The 26,572-nt window shown below is 36.9% G+C and overlaps 1 protein-coding gene across 2 annotated transcripts in view; it reads left to right on the plus strand.

The window, feature by feature from the left end:
* STK3 (serine/threonine kinase 3) overlaps window positions 1-26,572 on the plus strand; it is a 153,483-nt gene that overhangs the window by 93,020 nt on the left and 33,891 nt on the right. For both annotated transcript variants that reach the window (XM_068396881.1, XM_068396882.1), the window contains 2 exons: window positions 1,798-1,990; window positions 11,915-12,090. In XM_068396881.1, the coding sequence (XP_068252982.1) occupies window positions 1,798-1,990; window positions 11,915-12,090 (369 nt within the window). The remainder of the gene's footprint in view (window positions 1-1,797; window positions 1,991-11,914; window positions 12,091-26,572) is intronic.

The raw sequence follows: 26,572 nt of genomic DNA on the forward strand, positions 1-26,572 counted from the left end.
GGCCCTTACATCTCTTCATATTTAAAATTTTAAAATATATAAAGCAAAACAAAGATTTAGGAAAAAGGGGAAATTTTTTAGCAGGTGAAATCTTGTTTTAATGTTACATGTGGCAACAAGCATGTTATTTGTAATGGTCAGATTAAAAAAAAAAAAAGTGTTATATGATAGTCTTTCAAGCTGTGTACCTAGAATATTTTGCTAATCAGAGATGGAGTTCATTTATAAATGAACTCAAGTGAAGTTTTGACACAACAGAGGAAATGCGTGCATATATGGTTATAAAGTTGGTGAAAGTAGCATTTGTATTTAAAAATTTCACATAGAGTGACTTCACAGTGATGGATGTTATTTCTTATATAATCAACATGGAGAATGTTTTAATTTTTTTTTCCTTGAGTAATAGACTTTACTCATATAGAAAATGTGTATAGCCCATCACATTATTCCTGAAATGCTGTGATGTTGTGCATATAACCTAAACCAGACTTTGGAAAGCAGAGGGATTTTCCATTAAAGTTTTGAAATATTGATATTCCATATGAATTTTAGAATTCATTAACTGAATTGTCCTTAGTTCTCTGTTTCATGTTCCTAGCCCATTATTGTCACCAAATGAAAATGCTACTGTATCTCTTCACGATACTAGTTGCCCTACCCACTTAGTGGTTAAGTATGTGCTCTACATACTCTCAGCACTGGTGAGGCCGCACCTCAAATACTGTGTTCAGTTTTGGGCCGTCACTACAAGACAGACATTGAGGTGCTGGAGTGAGTCCAAAGAAGGGCAACGAAGCTGGTGAAGGGTCTGGAGCACAAGTCTTGTGAGGAGCAGCTGAGGGAACTGGGATTGTTTAGCCTGGAGAAAAGGAGGCTGAGGGGAGACCTTGTCACGCTCTACAACTACCTGGAAGGAGGTTGTAGCTAGGAGGGTGTCGGTCTCTTTTCCCAGGTAACAAGTGATAGGACAAGAGGAAACGGCCTTAAGTTGCACCAAGGGAGGTTTAGATTGGATATCAGGAAAAATTTCTTCATCGAAAGGGTTGTCAGGCATTGGAACAGGCTGCCCAGGGAAGTGGTGCTTAGGGACATGGTTTAGTGGTGGACTTGGCAGTGCTGGGTTAACGGTTGGACTGGATGATCTTAAAGGTCCTTTTCAACCAAAGCAATTCTATGATTCTACAGGTAGTTTTCTACATAGTATCAACAAGTTATTTTGCTCACTCTTGTGACAGAGGTTTGTAAAGAGAATTAAGCACATGAAGTAAGCCAAGTTGACCTTCTGTTTCTGAGGTGGACTTCTGAAACTATTTTGGAGGGTTGTTTAATAGCTAAATTGAACATGAGTCTGTCATCGGCGTGCTGTGCATAATGTAAGATGCAGAGCGTGATACTTAAGGGTGATCAGCACAAATCCATGGTGATAGTCCATTGCAAAACAACCAAATCACTTTATATAAATTGTGGTACTGATTTTGGAACCCAGGGAGGTGCAGTGGGTCATGAAAATCATGGAAATGTTCAAAACTGGATGCTGATGTGAAGCGGGTTTGTAGGCCATGTTTCTGTTACATCCACCCTGCCAAATATCTGTGGGAAAGAAGAAAGTTTTTATTCTTCCTTTATAAAGAACGTTTTTTATTTTGTAATTTCTTTTAAAGTTTTAGATCTGGAAGTCTAGCAGTACAACTAGGTCACGTGAAGACATAAAGCTAATGAATAAGGATCTAAATGATTGCTTCTTAACTTTGCTTTTTTTAAACTATCTGCTGCATTCTGACCAATGTTTCTCCATAGGATGAAGATGAGCTGGACTCTCACACCATGGTGAAGACCAGTTCAGAGAGCGCTAGTACCATGAGGGCCACAAGCACGATGAGTGAAGGTGCTCAGACAATGATTGAACACAACAGTACTATGTTAGAATCGGACTTGGGGACCATGGTAATAAATAGCGATGACGATGAAGAGGAAGATGGGACCATGAAAAGTATGTTGTTAGTTTACTTTCCTTTTCTTTTAATAATGTAATATTTTTTCTCATACCGCATGAGAACATTGTATCATCAATGGCTTTTAAGTGTCAAGTTCTTTGGTTAAAACAGGGGGAGAGGGGTATTTGTGTCTCTAAGTGCTCTCTATAGCTTGTGGAGAAAAAGGTGACTATAGTGGGACATTCAAAGCAGAAGCCTGATTTTGATGCTTTGCTAAGTCTCTCTGGAGGACTCTAAAATTAGCGTCTGTGAATCCTCACTTCTACTGCTTGTCTCTTGCTTTTTTGCCTCCCGTCCACATGCATTTGGACCAGTTCCTTGGAGCTAAGCTGAAGTAATGTCATTTACTTTGAAGCTGCTGCTTCAATGTCAGTGCTCCTTGGAACTTGTAATGACTCTCCATGGGTTCAGTAATGAGTACACATCTTGCTGCAAAATTGTTTTATAACTTATGATCAGTTAGCAGATTTTTATAAGTGAAATATTATTTGAACATTTGTTGACATGTTGTGCAATAATGCTTGATTTAAGGCAATGATCAAAAGATAGTTTAAACCTAAGTAAAAAGCCCAAATTAACTTCAGCAGCATGTGAGGGAGTATGTAGCAAAGAGGAAAAAAAATTGCAAGTGTTTTAAAGTATAAAATTATAAGTTACACTGAAATATGCATAAATACGTATTTGTTAAATAGTTAACTTATATACCTACATACTGATGTGCTCATTATTTGGCTGAAGACTTCTGTAGAATGAGACCCACTGAATTTAATAGAATTATGTGCTTGAATAAGCAGCATCAATAGATGAATCTAACTTAAGCTGTAGGTGCCTGATTTCATGAGGCACAATGTAATGTTTAACTCCAAGCAGTTGTTGAGGGGGAGGTAATAAATAAAGCTAATGTCTCAAGAGTGGAAATCGGTGCCAAATAAATAACATTGTTGAATGCTTTATAGCAAAAATAAAGTTGCATTTGTATTTGCATATATACACCTGATGTAATTTGTGCAAGATTAGTTGGAACTGCAAAGCAGGAATAGGTTTTCTCTGTGGTTTAATGTACAGCAAACTGGAAGGAAGGAGGGGTTTTGTTGATTTTTTTTTTTTTTTTTGGTTGGTTGGGGTTTTTCTGTGATTTTGTTGGTTTTGGTTTTTTTTTAGTGTTCTCAGCAATAAGGTAGCAAACATACCCGTTGACTGGTGATTAGTTTAAGTAGGATGATTCACCTCATGAAAACACTCAATATGTGCTTTAAATTGTTTTCATGCTGAAACAGAATATTTGCCTATTAAATTGTGAGGCTAATGGAGAGTTAGTACAAGGGATCTCACGCTCATCGGTTTCAACATGTTAAGGAAAAGATGAGTGCAAAACAAGGGGAAAGATATTACAAGCAAATTTGGAGTAAAGGATAATAAAGTAATTCTGAGGGTGGAAGTATTATGAAGTAGAGTTTAGTGCAGTTTCTATGCAGCCTTTCAAATTGTGTCAGGCTTAATAACTATCTGTGTAGTTTTTATATGTGCTGAGAGGAAGTACCTGTTAGTATGCCAAACATCAAAAAAGTGTCATTAGGTTTGCACTGTAGTCTCTTATCTGTGTCCAGTTTGTCTGCTATGTTGCTGGAGACATTGTTTTTAAAATGTACTGTTGTTTTCAATTTTCACTTGATTCCAGTAACAATCTGTAGTTAGAAAGGGAATTACCTTTCTACACCCTGGCATTTAGTCAGTATAATTCATAAACCCATTCTTCCTTCTTGTCAAACAAGAATATATAATCTTGGGGACAGCAGGTTTCCTTCCCCTCTCTTCTCCCCCGTAGGCGACTGTCTTGAGACCTGTAACCCCAGTGAAGGAAAGCCAGCAAACTGGAGGTAGCCTGATGGCAAGTGATGGTTTCATCATTCAGCTGGTAGGCAACAGGTTTGGTTCCAGCACTTACTCGCTGAACTTTTTTGTATTTTGCATTAGACACTCATTGATTGAAAACTAGAAATAATTCAAGAATGGGACCTCCACATGTCTTGGGTGAAAATAAATATAATTCATGTCCACTGTAGCTGGTCCTCCTCTGGTTCTGTGATTCAGGTATTACTGTCTGAAACAGGAGCAATAGCAAGTGTCCTAAATAAACGTCACCAGGAGGGGACATACAAATCCTTGCTTTCCCTGAGAGGCAGACATAGATTTTGTGCTGCTTTATGCTTGACAAAGACACAAGATTTTGGAGATTCATTGCTTTTTCCAATGTACCTTTATTGGCAAGGTGGGAACTTTCTAGATGTTTGTGTCATTTGATTATAATAAATCAGAACAGGTAGCTTAAAAGTGCTCTTTGATATTTCTGAATAAGAGCATTGCAAGCAGGAAGCTTGGAGAAGTAAACTTAGTGAACTAGGGAAGAGGGATTTCGTTTCCTTCCTAGAGAAACGAAATATTTATGACAAACTTTTTTTTTTTAATTACTCTTGTGTTTAGTTTCACGTTTTGTTTCCTTCTGCCTTTTGTTTTCCTGCTCAAGGACAAAATAAGAAACAATAATAAATTTTTATTTATAAGTGCCTATGCTTAGAGGCCTCTGGGAGCCATGGCAGAACATAACTAAAAACATATTTTTTTCACAAATAGGGAATTGTGCCCAGATGAAATTGGGATTTGGAACAAAAAGAGGCGTGTCATCCTGCCCCAACGTACAATATACAGCCTAGCAATAAACAACATTTATGCCTTCTTGCTTAGTATGCCTGTGCATGCTCTGAGCAGAGACTATGCAATATGTACCTAGAAGAAGGAAAGAAAATGCAGAATACAGAGAGGTGGGAGGACGGGGCTTAACTTTAGGAGGTTTAACATGGAGTGCAAGAAAGAGTGGGATTGATGGAAGGGAATACTACTTTTGTTCAGCTGCCTGGATTGTACTTATTTTCATGTAGAAGCTTTTTCATATCTCAATTCAGAGACCGATGTTCACACCAGCTTCCCCACATTCCCTTTGTGGCTTTTCAGCAAGGCTTAATGTTAGGGCTTTCTGGTGCATCAAGAGTACTTCCGATTGTTCTCCTTTCTCCTTTTCATTAACACCTCCTCTCCTTCTGTTTTTTTTTTTGTTTTTTTTTTTCCCTGTTAAATTTATATTTGCCACCTGCTTTAGGCTGGCAAACAAGTTGCCTCTTCTTGTCATTTGGACTTATTCTGGGTTCCTAACTGTTGCTTCAGACTTCAGTGAAGCTTCTACATTGTTCATGGTTGGTAATGAATACATTAAAAGAAGAGGACAGTGCACTAATGAGGTGGCATTTGACAGATAGAATGTAGAAAAGTGGTCAGGTTTTTGTTTTATTACTTTTTGCCATATAAGACATGAAATGTTTTAGGTTTAATCAGTATAATTCTTAAACACATTCTTCCTTCTCATCAAACAGAAGAATATAATCTTTGGGACAGCAAGCTTCCTTTCCCTCCCTCCTCCCCCACAGGTGACTGTCTTGAGACCTGTAACCTCAGTAAAGGAAAGCCAGCAAACTGGAGGTGGCAAGTGATGGTTTCATCATTCAGCTGGCAGGCAACAGGTTTGGTTCCAGCACTTACTCGCTGAACTTTCTTGTGTTATTATACTACGGTATCCTTGATTACAGCAGGACGTGCACCATGATGTAGAACCTACATTTTGAAAGGAGAATTCGTGAGTTGGTTTTATTTAGTTATTATTTTTTAGTGATTTTAGTCCATCCAGTTTAAGAGATTGTGCCATGCTGTAAGTCAGTCTCTTCTGTGACAGGAGGTGGATGCTTGGGTAGCTCTGGAGTGACGCTTCTTAACTCTTAGAAAGGCTAAAGTCCCACAGCTGGTTGTTCAACTGAAAAGCAAAAGCTATTGCTATGTGTTTCATAACAACCTATGACCCAGGTCCTGTAGGAGTTCAGCTAGGACGCTTAATTAAGGGCTGGTTTTGGTGGTGCTGTAGCCTGGGCATTGATATTTTGTTGATATAGTTTAGTTCAAGTGTGTTTACTGTGTCCATGTTAAGATGGTTTGCTTGATGCCATATGCAGGTGCACTAGTGCTTTACTCCTGTATATATAGAAAGAGATGATAGATGTTTCCAAGCTTATTCCAGTCCTTGAGCCCTCTCCTGTTGTTGGAAATAAAGTCGTTTATTTATGCCACTAGTAATAGTATCTTTTAGAAACGGGAATTTTTTTCAAAGAAAAACATCATGCTGGCAATTCTGCTTCAAGAGCTGTTGCAAAATGCTAGCTTAACATTGCTGAAACCAGAAATACAGCATAACTCAGCTGGAATGGACTAATGGGTTTATAATAGTAGTGTCACTGAATATTTTTCCTTTTCTCCAGAACATGGAAAAATAGAACAAAAGTTATTAAACCAGTTTTACAAGTCTCATCCTCAGGAAGCAAGGCAATGTTTTGTGCAGGAAACTCTTCCCCAATAAAAATTCTTTAAACTTGAGTTCATAGTCCTTCAAAAAACCTGTGAAGGCTTCAGCTGGTCAAAAAATGTATGGATTTTTCATTTAAATGCCAGTTGCAATTATTTCTGATAAATAGGCATATTATAAAACAAACAAACAAACTAACTACTGAATGAGGCCTGAATTTGAATGAAGACGTGGGTGTGACGTGATGTGAAACTGCAAACTCGGTAACTGCTTTGTTACACAGCTTTCTGTAGTCAAGCATTTCTTAGATATGCCCTTTGGTAGACTCCCAGCTGCTCTGCCCTAAGGAATTGGTGATCTAGTTTCTGCTGATGCTTCCTTGCAATTCAGAAACTAAGTAGACTGACCTCTGATTCTCTGAAGTGTTTGCCTAATAGACATGTATTAGCAGCAGAACTCACCCACTCATAAAATACAGTCACAATTTCTGCTTAAAATATGTCTGAAGGATGTGACTGTGGCAACTTTCTACATGGTAGTTCACTGTTAAGTGTACTTGCCCAGAGACTGAGGTCAGAATTCCAAGCTCTCTTCAACTGTATTGTATTCAAAGCTCCTGTCTCCCATTTCCCAGGAAAATTACTACCACTGTGTTGTAGGCCACCTTGTGTGGTGAGAAAGTAGTGGTAGTGAAATATAAAGCCTAAGTAGTATATGTTGTTGTATAAGCTGTTGTAGCCTTTGTAGTAGAGGTGATAGTCCAAAGAAGGCTAAAAGCTGATTGCAATATAGCTTCTCACTCTAATGGTGAGAAAGCAATGTATTTTGAGGGAATAAAGATACTGACAGGAACTTCAGAGAAGCACTGCAGACAGGACAGCCTGATCCCCTAACTTCACTGAGGAGGCAGCAGCTGGAAATGTTCCTCAATCGAGTAGCAGGTGGAGATCCTCCAGCATGGGGAAGGTTGTGGAAGCTTGTGGCTTTTGGCAAAAGGAGGAAAGCTTTCCTTTGTAGATTTGCAGCTGTAGAAGAGGTCCAGTGCACTGGTAGTAATGGAGCAAGAGAAAGACATAGAGACTTCCCATAGGAAATCGTAAAAAAAAACCAAAACAAACCACAAACAAAAAAAAGAAACAAACAAACCAAAACCCCCAAACAAACAAACAAAACACCACTGCCACCCACCCCCTCCCAGGAAATTGTAGTCGGAGACTCCCTTCTGTAGGAGATGGACGCCCTTATCTGCTGACCTTACTTGCTATCTAGGAAAAGTTATTTCGTGCCCAGGGCCCAGCCCCACAATGTTGATAGACTGCCAGAACTTGTCCAGTGCTTAGACTATGGCTTCCTGCTGCCCATCCATGTGGGCAGTGATGCTGCCAGAAGAGATCTTGAGAGTGACCTCAAGAGTAATGCCAGGGTTGTGAGGATATTCTTGATCATGATGATGAAGGGAAAGCCTTGGAGGAGTGGATGGATCCTATGGGTGAACACTTGGTTGTGCCTCTAGTGCTGTTGACAGAGGTTTGACTTTTATGACCATGGTGCCCTCTTTGAGGATCAGAGACTGCTGTGGAGAGATGGGTTCCACCTGACAGGGTAAGGCAAGAGTGTTTCTGGCCAACAAGCTGGCCCTGAGTTAGCCAGACCAGCATGGGGGAACATATATGTGACTTAGCCCAACATAAGGTATAAAAGCTTTACAACTAACGGCAGAACTTTTAAACAGATTTTAAATCAATTTAATGTTAATATAATACTTTTCTGTTGGAAATACATCACTACAAAAACATTTTTCTTTATCGATGACATCAATTGAATTTGATCAAAACATGCATTAAAATCTAATGTGCATTCCTTCTTATTTTGAAATGTGTGTTTAGAATTATTTATTTTAGTTATGATATGTTTTTCAAACAGTGTAATAGAGTGGGGGGTGTGTTATATCATTGCCTCGTTCATTTTATCCAGCATACTTTTTGGAAGAAATTCTCTTACGTAACTATTTGGGGACAACCCCATTGGCTGTATTCCTGTCAGGGTTATTGCTGAGGTAGAATGGATGTTCTCAGTGTCTATGGTGGTCTCTGCGTTCCATGGCTTGCCAGCAATTTCTCAGACTGCGCTTTTTATTGTGGCTTTCTTCCCAAAGCCATCTTGAAGTCCTGGAGTGGGCAAGTGTAGGGATGATGAGAGACTGATAATCTTAAATGTTGAAAATGTGGCAAACATTTTAAAATGTGATCATCTGTTGTTGAAGAGCAAAGAAAATTGAGAAGAACTGAAAAATCTAAATCCTTCTAGAATGGAACAGTCTATTGCACAATAGGTTTTCAGTGCAAGTGTGGAGTGATACTGATTGTGCTGCAGATTTTTTTATGGCAAATATATAGCTTGTGTAAAAAGTAACCTACTGGATAGTTGAGTGAATTAATTGTCCTTAAAGGAATCTTTAGGTATTGTACTTTTAAATTTCTTGGTTCTTGAAAGACAGTCCGTAAGATACCATTACTCTGTTTTCATGAAAGTTAGAAAAAGTGCTTTCAGACCAAAATGATGTTCTAATGACCTTAGGTTTTTCAGAAAGAAAGTGCAACCTGCATCAGTTTACTCTGGCATAAAAAGCCTGAGTGTTTTGTAAAGTCAATACAAAAGAGGTAGGAGCCTTCACAGGGCCTTTAAACTAGTAGGTGTCAACCTATAGCATTTTCCATGAAGTATTAAATAAACTTATTTGTCTTAGGTTAGCTAGAGATCTAAAAAAAGAGTCTATTTTTTCATTTAATTATTTCTAAAAATAAAACAAACCCTTAAAAATAAATCTTTAAATAAATCATTCATATTTTTTTTGCATTGGGGAAAAAACAAACCTTGAAACACCTCTGGTCCCATTGTATTGCAGGCATAATATTTCTGGTTTTCTGTGTGAGTTTTTATATTTACAGTGAAGGAAAGCAGCTCTTGTTCTTTTAAATGGGTTAACTAACTGTATACTAAATTGGAATCAGAAGTGAGTTCTGAATTCTTATTTATTAACACAAATAGAACAAGTCCTCAAAGTGTAAAATAAATGTGCTTTGCTCATTTTGGAGTAATTTCAGTCCTGTTGACCCACTTTCCTTAATATGCATTTGATAGCAAGGAATTTGGAGTAGTTGGTTGTTTTACATATGTAGGCAGTCTTGTATTACATATGTAAGGAAGATATTTATAAATAGCTCTAAAACTTAAGAGCAGTACTTGGAAAATCTTCAGTATTTTCTGTTACATGAGGAGGGAGACTATCTTACCTGTGATGGGCCAACATTTTTTGGGCCAGTACTTTAGATTTTCTAACAGACACTGGTAATCTTTTTGTTTATAAGTAAGTCTCAGGGATGAAACATAAGTGCAACCGTCTCAGCAGAAGAAAAAAATCGGTTGTGAAAAGCCAGCAATGTGGTGCCCTGTCTTTTTGGTACAAATAGTTTCAGGGTTTTTGGGTAGTGATCAGCAAGTAATAAAAAGTTTGTATTAAAAAAATGCGTTGTATTTCTGTTTTTAATTTCATCCGCTTTGTACCACTACCTTCTCTTGGATCTGTTTTCTAAATTTATGCTTTGCTAAAGTTTAGACTCTTTCATTTTTGCCTTTTAGTGCTTATTTCTGTAGTTATTTGGCATCCTTGCTGTTTACTTCCCATCCATTCCTCAGTCCCAGACTCAAGAGATCCAGAAACCTCATTCAAGTGATCATGGGTTCAGTGGGAGCAGACTTGGGAGAATCTGGAGAAGTAGTATCTGCTATGTGGTCTGTTAAATCCAACTCGGAGTTTAGTTCACTGAATGTTTTTGTATGGTTGTGGTTGTCATTAATTAAAAGATGGTAAGTAGAGATAACTATGATCTGGGATTAGAAAACAATATGGTAACAGCTGAGAGAAAAACAGGATAAAAAAAATGTGCGGAGGAGAAGGTGTGTATGGAAACACAGCAGACAGTCATCGTGGAGCTGGAGAGAAGCAACTGGAGTCAAGTGCAGTAAAGCCTAGAGCATAAGCAAGACAGTAGAATACCACATTCGAAAAGCCAGAACAAATCTCACTAGAACAGAATGATATAGAAAAAGTGGAAAGAAAAGAACAAGTTAATATGCTGTGAAAGATGGCAGTACAAAAATAAGCATTAATGAAAAAAATAGGCCACGTTTAACCATACAGCACAACTAGAATGAATTTTTAAAATCTTGAGACAGAGGGGAGTGGGTTGCCACAGGAAGAGATGATGAAATAGGGCATGAAAGAGGAGGGGAACAAAACAACATTTAGTGAATTAATGAAAGCAAATGTAAAGCCAGATATGAAGATAAGCAAGTCTTAGTGATCATGTTAAACACAAGCTCAAAAGATATTTCCAGTGGTTTTCCTTTTCACTTGTTAAAACAAGTAGTTCAAATAAAAATTCCGAATTATTTTATTATGCTTATAATTAAAAAGTATAGTTCTACCTGTGGGTTGGTTTGTTTTGTTTTGGTTTGTTTTGTTTTGGTTTGTTTTTTTTTGGTTTGGTTTGTTTTGCTTTTGTTTTAGCTTTGTTATTTATATTTCTTGTCCAGTTTCATATTTTACTTGTGGAAATGTATTTCATATTTCTCTATGCAGAATGTGTTACACTGCAAGCAAGGACATGTTTCATGAGTCACTGCTATGCAGAATACAGTCTCTGAGGTGACAGTTATGTAGAGCTACTAAAGCATTTCTTATATTTTATTTATTGTTCTATTTAGTAATGAACTTACTTTGAAATCCCACAAATGAAAACAAATTTCAGTCATTTGTGGATGAATTTTTTTTACATTTAGTTTCATGAAAGGATAATAGAACTCAAGAACGTGAGAATGCTGATCTCCATCTGCTTTGTAACACTTCTGCAGCTGTGTAGATGATGGCAAAAATCCCCCGGGGTTTCCGCACCATGGCAATAGGGTCCTTTGCAGCCATGTGTAGACTGTGGTCCCATAATTTGCTGAGAAACCTCATTGGCAATGAATTTAGTTAAGCAGTGTCTAGGCAGAGTTTAGTTGTTTTTTGCAAGTTCTTTTTCAAAATAATTTTTAAATCGCACCTTTGGTGAAACTGGTGGAACTCTGTTGCTTTCCTACAAGTGCCTGTGGACCAGGCCTTGAAGTTAGGGGCATTCAGCACTCAAAGGGATGCTTCGTACCTTATGTTATTCAGTCTCTATAACAGCAAATAGATATCACATGAAGTAACTTGTAATATTATGTATGTGCAACTCTGAAATGTCTTGAACATTTCTCCACATTGTATCTTGCTACAAAAATATCATTCTTTGGCTATGAGCTTTTATGTCAAAGATCCCCAGGGGACAAATGGAGGCTTACACCAGATACAAATGACTGTATTAGTTTCTGTAAAATCCAAGAAAATTAATAAATGGAGTTTATTTTATAGTGCAGTAAATCTTTAATTTTTAAATAGTTTTAACTTTTTTTTTCTTTTTTTCTATCAATTAAGGAAATGCTGCTTCACCACAAGTTCAAAGACCTTCTTTCATGGACTACTTTGATAAACAAGATTCCAAGAATAAAAGCCCTGAAAACTGTAATCAGAACATGCATGAACCTTACCACATATCCAAAAATGTTTTCCCTGATGACTGGAAGGTCCCTCAAGATGGAGACTTTGATTTTGTAAGTACATTTTTATTGTTTACTTTCTTGCATGCTGTTTATTTTATTTGTGCAAAAAATAGTTAATCCCTTTCTATAACTATGTTAATACAAGTAAAATAGGTAAACTTTCAAGAGTACCATCCAATTATCTACTCTTAATGCCTCATCCTGGTTGTTGAAATAAGTATATTTGCTTAATGCAGGACCTTTTTAATGAGGAGTGGTGTGTGAGATTATGAATATACTTCTTTGTAACCACTTTTTTTAAAGTATTTTTGATTCTTCATAATTTGTGTGTTATAACAACTTTAAAATTTGACCCACTTCTATTTAAAAAAAGAAATAAATAGCTAGAGGCATGGAATATTGTTGTCATGTTTGCTGAGTATCTCAGTAAAATGATAAGCGTTTTAAACTAGATTGGCACCATTTAATCAGTCTCCTTGTAGTTGGTTCAGATCACCTACTGTTTTACAGATGCCAGCTTGTTGGTACTATTCCAATAGCGCACGTCTATCTACATAGAATTGCTCATCTAACACTAGTCTGTCTATTTTAGGGTGGGTTTTTTACCCCTCCAAAATATGTGTAGTTTATTTCTTTTTTTCCTATGTTGCAAATTATAACAGGGGAAAAAAGAAAATGTTCCTAAGTTATAGGTTGCTATTAAAATGAAATAAATAATTACTGTTCAGAGACTCGTAGATAATTATACCTGGTTTTCACCTTTGTTATTTTTTTTTAACGTGTTTGAATGAAAGAATTTAGTTTATCTGTTGTAGATTAAACATGTTCTTAACTGCAGTGCAGTAGCTAAATACGATCACGTGGCACCTTTTTGAAAGTGCACTTGGGATTTGGAGAAAAATGTTGTGTTTAATTTTAGGTGACAGCTGTAGGTGTGGGATTTTTTTCCCAGATTTCACTTTCTGCATTTCTACATAAAGCTGACTTTTAAATTTAAGCTACTGGAGTAAAGCCAGTTAAATAGCACAGTACAAGCTGTTGCTGCTGGAGAGTTTTGATTAAGTTGGATTTTAGTTTGGGTGGGGTTTTTTTAGGCTTTTTTTTTTTTACCATAAAATGCAATAGTAATCATCCTGATTATTGACTAACAAAATAATTATTTGCACTATTCACTGGAAAATAACTGGCCATTATTTAAGTAGGATTATTATAGTAGCAATAAAATTGCCCTTAGAACAATTTAAAGTTAATCCTATCTTTTCCATTACTTGTTAAGAAATGCAAGCAAAAATGATTCTTCTTGTAAATGCTAAGATCCTGGTTCTGTAAGTGCTTATTCGTTAATAATTCACTCATAGATAATCCCATGGAAGTTGTTGACATTGCTTGTACATATGAAGTTGCCTGCTTGAAATAAGAATTTGTCCTAGAACCAAACCTGAGGAGGTCTGATCTGCAGAAACTAACTGCTGTCTGTGTTGTAGGCAAACCTTGCTAGGGTCTTAAACTGGCAAGTCAAAGACTTCAAAATCATAGAATGATAGAATGGTTTGGGTTGGAAGGAACCTTTAAAGGTCATCTAGTCCAGCTCCCCTGCCACAGTCAGGGACATCTTTCACTAGTTTCTCAAAGCCCTGTTCAGCCTTTGACCTTGAAGACTTCCAATGATGGGGCATCCACAACTTCTCTGAGATGTATTCTCAGACTGTTCCAGTGTCTCGTGGAAGTTTATGTGATGTGCAGTTTACCCTTGACTTCCTAAAAAGGCAGTGTTGTAAGGCTTGTTTCCACAAAATGATTCTGATTGAAGACCGAATAGGACTCAAAAGTAGTGAATAGCTATTTGCATGAGTGACATATGTAGTTAGTTGGGGTGGGAGGAGACAGAGGGATGGGATTTTGTTGTAAGCATGACAGAAGCCAAATACTTCCCATAGATAAGCCAGCCTAAGAAAGAGTTTAGGAAGACTCTTCAATAATGGATGTAGTGCTTCAGAGTAGTCCACTCAACAATACATTTCTCTGAAGCATCTGGTGCCAGCTGCTGTTACACAGGATATGGGTTTTAACAGCCTGCTGGTTTGAACCATAGACAATTATTATTTATTTATATATTCTAGAAGCACTTCTATTTACATTTTAGACAACGGGTGGCAGTATTGGTGGCCTGCGAGAGACTTTCTGAAAGGATAAATCAGTGGGCAGCATGCATAATATATTGTCTGCTCTGAGAGATCAACATGAATGTTTTCAGTTGCTGACATGAAGTCTTTAAATGATTCATGAAAGGGATAAATAATAGAAACTTTTTGTACTAAATAATTCCATTCTATTTTGTTTGAAAGTAGCCTTAATGGGATCTAGAAAGGGATCCTAACAGTAAATGCTGACTGTCATAATTTTATTTAAAGAAGGGATTGATACACTAGAACTTAAATATAAATGTTCAAAATCTAACTTCACGTTCGTATATTCTAATAGTGCTCCAGCTTTCTATGTAGAAGAGGAGGGATGCTCTCTAAGTTGGAGGTCACCAAACTCATTTGCTGAATGATACCGTTATTCTTTCTTACCCATATACCCTTGTAAGTCGTACATAGCATGCCAGTGCAGGCAGCCAGTAAGTGATTTACTTGTGAGCCAAGGCAGAATGACAGTGCCATGCTAAGAATTGATACTCAAGTGTACTGAATGAAAAGACTCAGAAGTTTATTAGTGTATGTGTCTGTTACAACATAAACTAGGGAAGCAGAAATGCCATCGAGGTGGGAGGGAGAAGGGAAAACGAAGCAATAACAATCCTTATAAGTCTCTGCAACTAATTGCTTTGCTTATTTCTGTGTACAAGGTGAGACCTGCAGAATTGGGAGCTAATTCTTGTGGCCAAATGGTATATTTGCTTTAGGTAGCAGTGATAATTTTATCCTATTCCTAGTACATTTTACTGTTTGATAAAACAATACATAGTTATTTTATTTGTTTAAATGTACAAATACATGTAATGCAGACGTAGCAGTCTTACACACTTGCTGATGTTTTTAGATAACGTAAATAAATGACACAGGAAACTTTTCTCCTAAGGTGGATAAATGAATGTATAAAATAATGCAAAATGAATTTAGCACTAGGTCTGGTTTGAAAGTTTTTGTGTGGGCATAGTTTTCTGCTTGACATAAATGTTTTAAAAACTCCTTGCCAATAAAAATAGAAGACTTTTCTAAGAAAATAAGATGATTTGGTCATCAATCTGAGCTTTAAAAACAGTAATTTTAGCAGCATATTTTCTTCTGTAAGTGCATAATTATGCTTTGGTTTTCACTGTTGAAGTACATCTGTTTTGATATTCAAAAGCTGATCTTATTTCTTTTCCACTAATGCCATATGGGAATTTGACATCCATCTCTGACTGTTGGTCCTGTGGGCCTTCAGCTCAATGATCAGTCTGTGCTGATGTAATGTTCCATGAGTTGATGAGAAAAAATTGCCAGTGCAGACCTTCAAGTTTTGCATGGTATTGAATCAAGTATAGTGCAAATAACTTTTAACTAGATGTAATTCTGGTACTGTATAGTCACCTTGAATATTATATTATTCAAAATTTACCCTGTTATGTATGCTTCATGACTTAAGGTGCTGTTTTGGTTGTTTTATACAACATTTCTTCTTGCTTTTTTAAAAAAACAGACTATCCTAAAGATTTTTGAATGTTGTCTTTTCTGTGACTAGGAATTTCTATAGGGTTGTTTTTTTTGATCTTTGTTTTCAGTTATTTTATTGTTTATTTTTGTTGTCACATGATAAATTCTGAAAACCAAAAGTATGGGTCTTTTATATCAGTGAATCTTAGGGAAATGTATTTCTGGGGAAGTGCTTGTATATGTTTTGGTTTGTTTTCACTTCAGTCTTTACAATAGAAGTGTTGAAGGTCTAATTGGGTATAAATATTACAAAAAACAAACTAGTGTTTATTCAAACTTCAGCTTTTGTATTAAACTTTTAATATATATCTCACACTCAAGGATCATTGTGGATTTTTGTTTTCAATGAATACTATCAGACTATAGGCAATGCTTTTACACATTTTCATTATTTTTAAGGGACATGCAGCAGGCAGCAAAGTTAAAGCAATATTTTTAACCTTAATTCTGTCAGTTTTATGTGGAGTTCAGTGATGTTTTATTCACAGCAAACCTTTATGCCAGTTAGTTCAATCAACAAGATACTACTCATTGTGAGAAAAAGCAGCATAATGTCTTCAAATAAGTAAAGATGTGGTAAAGCTATATAGTGTGTGGATATGATATTCATAGAAATGTTAATGATGCATGGTATAAGCAGCTTTTCATAACGAGGCTTAACTGTTTAATGGGCCAACTTTTAGTCTTACCTGACAAGTCAGCAGTTTGGATCAGAGCGCCGAATTAGAGCAAATGATGTGTTTGTTTCGACCATCTAAGTGACCAGTCCTTTTAAGAACAGCTGTTTTTTATAGATATTATGTATTCGTATGACCATGTTGCTATTATAATAGCTTTGTTCTTTCCATGGGGAATGTTTTCCATGAGATGGGTACATGCTGGAGAGAGCTGTGTATTAAATGAGCAGTGTAACTGCAAGGTGGTGTTGAAGCAGCTTGCTCAAATTTCTTTTTTGTCTTTCACACTTGAAGATTTTGTGATATTTTGTGTAGCGTTTATCACATTTTTATGGGCATTGTAGAAGGCAGTTTTCACTAAAAAAGATGAACTTTTAATAAGCAAGAAGTGCTCGGAATTTTTATCATGTGGGGGAAAAACAGGTAAATCAGCTTGCTAGATTGACATGCTATGTGTATGTGTTGTTTAATAACCTGCTGCTTACATTTTTACTGTATCATGACATTTTACATCTCCATTAAGATATAAAATTGCTCTGTAAATCCTTCTGCCCCTTAGTAATGTGTGTTAGTGTGGGACACTGTTAACAAAGGATTTACATGAATTACAGTGAAATGATATCTAATTGATGATAACCTGTGAATTACCATTACTCATAATGAGTTGCTAAACTTAATTTGCAATGATTGAATATATTATTTCATTTTAAATGAGTCATTTACTATTTGTTATGAGACGATAAAATGTAAAAAGGCAAATCTATTTATTATAGCGATGTTAGGGTAATGATTTCTGTCTTCAGTAGAATTATTTCCAAACAGGAATGGTATCCAGATTGTTAAATATTAAATAGTGAACATGTAGACCATGTTTTGCAGTAACTGCAGTATCATGCTTAAATAGATGCATTTTGGTGACTTAAAGATTCTGGAATAATAACAAAAATTTAAAAAGCCATCTGTTACCCTAGGCAGAATATTTCTCTGGGTTTCAACCAGAACAAATACATTAGAATATAATCATTGTGAAATAATAGCATTGCAGATACTGAGCACTTTAGTTAACATTTATAAATGTATAATGTGACAATTCATTCCGTTAAAAAAGTAAATACCATAAAATGACTGAAGACCATATAGAATTTAATTAAAACTTCAATAATAAAGCTAGGCTGAGGTAGCTTCATTGGAAATACTTCTTTGTCTAAAACCTTGGCTGGGTTTACTCTGATTTTGTTTAAGCAGCAGATGAGTGAGTTTGGTACAGTCTTCTTTCTAATTAATGGGAATAAATGTATATCATCTATTTTCAACCACTTCAGTTTCTCCTCTAAGTAATTTGAAAATTTAAGATTAAGTATTAACATATATTCATTTCTCTTTGTTTTTAATGAGTTGCTTGATGTCATGGTTTAAGCCAGTCAGCAACTAAGCCCCCCACAGCCACTCACTCACTCCCCCTTGGTGGGATAGGGGAGAGAATCAGAAGGGTAAAAGTGAGAAAACTTGTGATTTTAGATAAAGACAGTTTAATAGGTAAAGCAAAAGTTACGCACGCGAGCAAAGCAAAACAAGGAATTCATTCACCACTTCCCATGGGCAGGCAGGTGTTCAGCCACCCCCAGGACAGCAGGGCTCCATCACGCGTAACGGTTACTTGGGAAGACAAACACCATAACTCCGACTGTCCCCTACTTCCTTCTTCTCCCCCAGCTTTGTATGCTGAACAGGACGTCGTATGGTATGGAACATCCCTTTGGTCAGTTGGGGTCAGCTGTCCCAGCTGTGTCCCCTCCCAACTACTTGTGCACCCCCAGCCTGCTCTCTGGTGAGGTGGTGTGAGAGGCAGAAAAGGCCTTGGCTCTGTGTAAGCACTGCTCAGCAGTAACTGAAACATCTCTGCATTGTCAGCACAAATCCAAAACATAGCACCATACAAGCTACTACGAAGAAAATTAACTCTATCCCAGCCAAAACCAGCACACTTGAATATCATGAAGCATTTCCAGATGCTGACAGGAAGAACATTTTCTTAACTAAGCAAATATGAAACTTAGGTTTCTGGGTTTGCATAGGCCGTATGCATATGAGATAAACAGAGGTATTATTGGTGTTGACAGTCTGCATGCAGAATTTTGTTCATTTCAGTTCAGACACAGCTAACAGAGGAGAGACTGTAAAATTAATATAACACATATAATATGCTTTATCTAGCTCATTTTGTGAGGACAGTATGAACCTCAGCAGTGGAGGTTTTCTGTATCTCTTATAATAGGGAGCTGGTACAGAAGCTTCTTGTGTGTTGAGTGGTTATTTAAAAAAATGAAAGGTGTGGAGGTAATTCAATGGGAGAGGGATTCGTATTAGGATTTCACTGTGGATGGTTTGCAGGTCACGGTCGTGGTTTGTTAGGCTTATCACGGAGCTGTTCAGACAGGCAGTAGGGGAGGTTGTCCCAGCCTGACACGTAAACTAAAAATGTATTATTGGTTGTGTTTTTTTTTTCTATTAGGCGAAGAGAACAGGCCAACCTATTATATTTTTTTAAAACTCTGCAAGTCAAATACTGACTGATTTTACTAAATCCTGTTTGTATATTCTGACCACAAAAGCAGAATTATTTTTCTTGCAGAGAGTGAGGGAATACACCTCCTGAGCAGAGTGTTTCTCCAACTGATTTTGAATATGGGATCCTTTCTCCTTGAATATTTCTCTTCCTCTATTATTATAGAAGTAAATAATTGAAAATCAAGCATAGTAATTTGGTTTTACATATAACTAAATTGTTTAGGCTGTAAACAGAACCATTCCTTTCTGTTTATCTTAAAATAGTAAGATTATTTTAAAGCTGTTGCTCTGATCACTGAGTCATTCATGCCAAAGTGCCAGTGATGTACTTTTGCAGTTTTGGAAGGTGAATCGTGCCATCTGACAAAGATTATATGAGGTTTTGTATCCTAAAAGAGCACAGAAAACACCTTTCTAGTTCAGAAAGCTTTTTGAGTTCTTACATGTGAAAAACAGAATTAAAGATTTTTACTTATCATTGACATATCCTCTGAAGATAAGACAAGAACTCGGGCTTGAATTGCAGCAATTTATTTGAAGTTAAATAGTAAGAAGAATGTCTATTAGGATAACAACGTATGACAGCAGAATGCCTCAGAGGGTTGCAGAAGTTGCCATTATTGTGAGTGTTGAAGACCTGGTTAGATAAAACATGTCAGGAATAGTTTTGGTGGAGTTGATCCCCCTTGGAGCAGAGTATTGTTGTAGGCTACCTCCTCCTGTAAATGTTTCTGATGGCCTTATTTCCTATGGCTTTTTAAGCTACTGCTGACAGCTGATGTTTGTAATCATAAAAGATGTTGAGAATACATAGGTCTTACAAGCTCTCAAAAATAGTGACATACTTAATTTGTTTATTAGGAGCGTCAGTATTTTGGAGGAGCTAGACCTTGGGTAACCTTGACAATTTTTGCAATTAGCAGTCAACTGTTACTTCCAAACATGAGTCTGCCTCTGGAGAATTTCAGGCGAGATTCGGTCAATAAAACTTAACCATGCTTTCTCTCCTGAAAGTTTAAAGCATCCCTGCCATCTTATTGTATCATGTCAAAAAGTTTCAATGTGCAATGTGGTTTTTAATTACAAAATAGTTTCTAGTGAGAAGACACTTTAAAATTTATTTTTCAGCCAACTTTCAAATTCTTAATATAGAGTTAAGAATGAAAGTACTTCGAAGAGTTTAAATGCTTGCATCATCGAACGCCTGCTTTTTTTTTTTCCTCATTAGCTCGAATGGAGAGCCTGAAGCGTAGCTCTAGTGTATATATTCAGTTATACAGCAGGTCTGTAATTTGTGTGTAGTTTAAGGAGAACAAAGGAAAGAAATGAGTGAAGCTGATGAGCTGAGGCAGCGCTGCTGGTTTAAAGTAACATCTTGTTACCTTAGTAACCAGTTGTCTGTACTAATATACCTCTTAGAGATCATTGTGTAATAGCTAAGTAATGTGTATAGCCTAGAAAGAGCTTTGAAATACTTGGAAAAAACAGTTTTGGCTGGGCAAGTTTTAGACTATCCTTTTTTGTCCATCAAACCAATTCAGTTTCAGGTCTCTCTATGCTGTTTTCTCTTACAAAAAAAAAAAGGGAGGGGGGGCAAGATATTTAATCCAAATAGTTTCTGTGTTGCATGAATCACTGTTAATGTCAAGACAGCATACCACACCTTTGTGTGTAATGTCTGATCCCCAAACTGAGTGCTGACACCAAGGGGTGTGTGTTCTACTTCAAGGTTTCAGCAGAATTCTTTGAAATCATCTCTATGACAGTACCATGCAAATTAACCACCAAGAAACAAAATCTATTCTCCTACTCTTTGCTATGATGATTAACGGTAATGAAAAGTAAAAATAAAACTTGCCTCAGAAGAGTGGGTGACTGGAATTTTGCAAGACTGCAAGTTAGCTTTTGTAACTCCTTAGTTTTGAAGAGGATTTCTTCATTATGTGGTTTGGTAAAGAGCATGAGGTGTTTTTTCCGGTTTAGCTTTTTTAACCTTTTTTTTAATTTTTTTTTTTTATTTTAGTTGACTCAAATAAGAGCATGAGAACTTGTCAGATAGGATTCTACCAATTTAACAGAAAAAAATTTTTGGATTAGTTCAGTGTCTGTGTGGCTAACTCTCAATAATCAAAAAGCTTGTATTGGATTTCTGTGCCTCATGTTTTCATCAGCAGCCAATAAGTAACATGTGTAGACTATGTTAAGCATAGATGTTAACAATATTTCATAAACAAAATACTGGAAATTAAATGTCTGACATTTAATACTATTGAGCTTTATGAAGAATGGAAAAAATTCTATGTGGTTTTTGTTTGCAAATAACTTGTAGAATTTGAAGAAAGAGACTTCTGCATTAAGGCATTGACTTCAACTAGAGGGCTCATAATATATGGAGTTCTTTGTTATTTGGAGTTAATATCTTCAGATATCTGATTAGATTGGGCTTAGTACACGTTTACCAAAACAAGGGATTGCCCAGAATATTTTGGTTTATATGTAAATTTTATTTCCTTTTCTTATAACTTGCATAATTCAGAGATAAAAGGGAATGCCTATGAAACTTGAAAGCAAAATCTGCATTTCTATAAGAATACACTTATTCTCATTTACTTGTATTTTAGTAATGTGTGAAATGTATACATTAAAATAATCTAAATGTTATTCTTTTACATTAGATCTCTGCTTATAGATGCCTGATAGGCCACGTTTACTTTTGTTTATTGGGAGTTGTAACATTGCTATGCACTAGTCATTTTATTTTTGATGAAAAATATGAGACTTTTTATAGAGATGTGTGCTGTGTAAAGCTGTAAGCTAACTGTTTGGAGACACGATTTTTTTCATTCATTGTTGTTGTTATTTGTGTCTGGATAAAAGTGTGCCTTGTAGACAGCACCAGTACCTAAAAAGGTAAAAAACCCTATGTAAAACCACCCAAGGCGGGGGGCAACCCAACAAAGCCACAAAATGAATTTGGCAAGTTTTTTTACCTGTTTGATAGTGTTGTATGAGTAACAATGTAAAAATAAAGCTATGAAAGCCCAATATATAAAGCTGCAGCTATTGACAAACTCTCTGTAGAAGGGTTAATCTTATACTTGCTAAAGTCAGTGGCAAAGCTCCTACTGATGGCAATGTTAAGTTGAGCTGCTCACATTATTAAAGAAACCACTGTCATTTGTGCGCATAAATGTGAAACTGCGTTTAGGTTTAGGGATAGAAATTTCACAGTTTAGAGTGTTTCTCTCAGTATTCCTTAGTTTAGGGCAAGTATGCCTAGTTCCTAGGAAAGAAATACCTGAAGAATGAATGTTTATTTAACATCTACTTAAAGATCTTGGTATTGCTTACATTTACATTTGTGTTGACAGTAGGAGTTGTACAGATGTAAGAAAATTTAGCTTCTTAACCTAAATAAGACGCGCCAGGACAAAATTGCTCTGCAGGAAAGCTCTAAAGGTACGGTAGCATAGTTATAGCTGTTTCAAAAAGCTGCTTGATGCTTAGCTGAGAACCCTGACTGCATTTCCCTGGCAATTTTTGGTGTGCCGTAGTGAGAACTAGAACAAGTTAGTGTAAACCATTTTTAAGAATTTAACTTACTTTACTTGGTGTTGCAGCAGACTGGGCTCATGGACAAGGTTAGGTGTTCAGCTGAGAAGCAGGAACTTTGCAAACTGTGCAACCTTGGCTACATGATACTGTATAAACGTGCTGTAGTGCTTGTAGATGTGACTTAGGTGGAACTTTCTAAAAAGATGTTTAAATTTTTTTTCCCTCATGGTGTCACTACAGCCCAATATATTTAGCTGTTTTTTATATTTGAATATTCTTCTTTCAAGTAAGAATGGAGGAAAAAATGTTCTTCAAAGACACTTGCAGACCACACTTCCCCATCACCCCAAAAAGTTCTCTAGATCCAAAAAATTCTCTTAGTAAAAATGGACTGTCCTAAAATGACTCTCTTATTTTGTTGTGTCCTCTTTGAAGGTTGGCCTTTTTGGCTTAGGGAATTACTTCAAGAAGTGTGTGAATGGAAGAGGAGGCTGCCTTACTGGGAGCTCTTTGGGCATTGGTCCCACTGGAACCTGGAGGAGGCGCTTATATTTTTTGAAGGTTGTTCTTCATGTGCTTCTAGTGCAAATGTTTGGGGTTTTTTTTTCTGCAGTGTCAATTGGATTATCACTTTTGTAGAATGATAATTTATTTTTCATTGAAATTAATCATTACATTAAGATTGCCATTAATTATAGTCACATGTTCTAAATGCCATCCACACACAAGACGGACATGCACTCTACAGAGATGGATAATCACCTCAAGATGAGAACTATTATCTTGAAAATGTTCATGGAGATAGAAATGTGATATTTCCATGGTGCTTGTGATGTGTGTGTATAGGGTGGAGCAGGCTTATTATTTTGCTTTTGCAAAGTTAGAAATTTCATTGCTATTCCTGTCTTTACGAAGAGTTTCCATTAACTAGTAGAATACCATTGTGAGTCAAGATAAAGACCTGTGTAAGTAAGTCTACATTCGGACAGATTCAGTTAAAGTAACGAAGACATTAAATTAAAAAATGAAACTGACAATTGTCCTTTGGGATTTTGTCTGTGACTAATGATTCACTGAGATGTGAGCACCTGTCTGCAGCCCACCATCAGTGCTACTTTAGAGAAACAGAGGAGGAATTGGTAGGAGTGTGTTGATCATAGTGCAGCTTGGTGTGTACATGCTCGGCTGTTTCACTTGTTGTCTCTGGAGCTGGTTAACTTCCTTGTCACAGGTTTCAAAGAGACCTGGTTTACACAGATTGTTTTTCCCTACACCAAGTTCTCTGACAACTGCTAGCATGTTTTGAATGGTACTGTAACATAGAGCCTTTTGAAGGAATGATGTTATGGCCAAATAATGTACCTTTCACTTACACTCAGTGGTTACAGGATTTAACTCCCAAATTGTGCAATGCTCTTTTATTTAAAAAACAAAACCAAAAAATGTAAGCCCCAAACAGTTTTCAGAGTAAAGGATATTTGCAGAGAAAAAGAGATGGAAAAGAGCTGGTGTCTCTCAAGAGGATTTCTGAAGGATTTGAGGGAAGGAGCGGTAGGTGGAGGGAGGCCAAACTCAGTGTTACTTAAGCATCCCCATGGCCTGTGAAACTCAAGAGCCTTATTTTCTCCTCTCTGCGGGCTGATGACTCTATGGCAACAGCCCACTGATCATCTCAGAGGTGGGCTAATTCAAAACTACAGGGGAAAACAGCGACATTGGAAACAGTGGTTAGTTTGAAACTACCTGACCTGTTTTCCATGTTTTAAAGAGCTGTTGCTATGGCAACAGCAGCTCGCCAAGGACCGAGTGCTGCTAAGTTTGAGGTTCGACAGTCATGTGCGCGTGGAGGGGGTGTATCACTTCCAACACCAAGCTGTGTTCCCTGCACCTACCTTTTATACAGATACTTATGCTACCCTAGAATTAGCACTTTAGAAAACATATTACCTAAATCCTAATGGGGCAGTTCACTAATCTAGCTTGATTTCAGCTCAGTTCTTCCTTTGTTCATCTTCTTTCCCTTATTGCATCCTCTCAAAATAGAGCACCTCGAAAGAATGTTAGTTACTATATCCTATGGTCCTCAAACTGTCCTGTCACCAAACACCATGATCATTTTGTTCTGCAATTCCATATCCCACGTTATGGAAGTCAACAAACATAAGCTGTTTGACCATGGGTTAGGGAGAAATTAATTCCAGAGCTGAAATGCCTTCATTGAAAAATAGCCTGACAGTTTTAATCAGTGAATACCTATCTGAAATGCCTCTGCTGCTGTCAGTTGCCATTGTAACGTATGGGGGAGAGAGGATTTTGCAGATGGCCAATTCAAGAAACTATTTTACAACTTTAAATTGAAAATCAGTGCAGTGAACTTCACCTGGCATCTGCAGTAAGCTGTTCTTATTGTGAAAACTGTCACTTACTAAGTGGACAACAGTATAGTATGCTAGCAGAAATGTTTTGTCAGTAGAGGTATAATCCAGTTCTCAAATTAGTGCAATTTTTTAGTACAGAGTGAGAAGAGTGACTGTAATGTGATCCATGTCTGAAAGGAAAGTACATTTTTGCCAAGCACAAATTTCAAGAGGAGCTGTAGTCATAACTGCACCTCGGATACCCAGGAGCACTTGGGAACCCGGCAAAGCACCTTAAGTGTAGCAATACTGGAACCTCTGCCTTACTGAGTGGGAGCTAAAAGAAGAAAGAACACTTCAGCTGCTTTTTTCTTTTTCAAATCTATTGGTATTATTTAAGACTTGCCCATGTTGAGCTATGGATTGAAAGCCTTCCTCCATCTCTAACAAGCAGATTATAAGTCCAAATATGAAGGAGAATATTCATCTGTGATGTTTATTTTATTGGTTTTCTGGGAAAAATAGTGATGTGACAATTGTGGATGATTCTCAACTAACCTCATTAAATCTCATTAAATGTAAAAAAAAGTGCTAAAACACTTTAGATGATGAAATCAAATGCTCAAGAGTTAGGGAATGATGCATTTATGATTGCTTGACCCATTACGGGTCCATTCTTTAACTGAGTTTTTAACCTGTAGTCCTATAATTGAAGAATGCATTATAATGTTTAAGTATAATGGGAAGAGGGCAAAACTAAGGTTGCTTTTAAGGAGTTGGAAGCGTGTTCTTCCCTAATGTCTTTCAAGTATTTGACTTAACATTCTTTTAAAGGGTTTTATGCATGTAATTTGATACCCATTTAAAAAGGAAAAAGGGGAAGAAAAGCAACATTTATTCCACACAAGCACAACAGCCCTCCACTGCACAACACTGGTGAGGTTTGAATCCTGGATTGTTAACCACTGGTACCCAGATGGCTTCAGTGTCTTGAATTGGTAGACTAAGTATGTTGATAGAGGAAATCAAAAGGAGAAATAGACTACTGGGAGCCTGGATGGAGGGAACAGGGAAGGGAAGAAAACAAGGAAGATTGACCCCCTGCAAGGAGGGGGAGTGAGTGAGCAGCTGGGTGGGCATTTGGCTGTTAGCCAAGGTTAACCCACCACACCTGGTAAGACTCATTTCAGGAGTCTTCTATAGCTAGAAGTTCATCTCCATCTTTGACATAAGGATAAATTTGATTGGTCTATATCATCTCTTCTTTACCTTTTCCTGATACAGCACTTCTGTTGTGTGGCCATAGCTCAGTAACTAAGAAGCACCATTGCAGATGCTTGCTTTATTGGAAAGAGTGCCAGGTCTGGTTCCCCCTCAGTGATCTAAAGCACAAATACCATCTGTCCTACAGTTAAGATCACTTCAATAAGTTTCTATATAACTGCTCACACTTGCCAGAGAAAGAGAATCAGTTTAGCTGCTTTTTCATTTCTTTTTACAGAACTGTCCTCAAATTGCCCCATATCACATGTACAGAAGTATTGCTTCCAAATTCCTACTCATTAAAGTCAGCAGCTTTCTCTGGGACTTCTCAGAAGAAGGCCTTGTCTGCAATATAAGGGCTTCAGGGTGGCCTGAACGCATTTTTTGTTTGGTTTTTTTTTCTGGAGTGACTATC

The sequence above is a fragment of the Nyctibius grandis genome, chromosome 3 (assembly GCF_013368605.1).
Source record: "Nyctibius grandis isolate bNycGra1 chromosome 3, bNycGra1.pri, whole genome shotgun sequence".
Classification (NCBI taxonomy): Eukaryota; Metazoa; Chordata; class Aves; order Nyctibiiformes; family Nyctibiidae; genus Nyctibius; species Nyctibius grandis.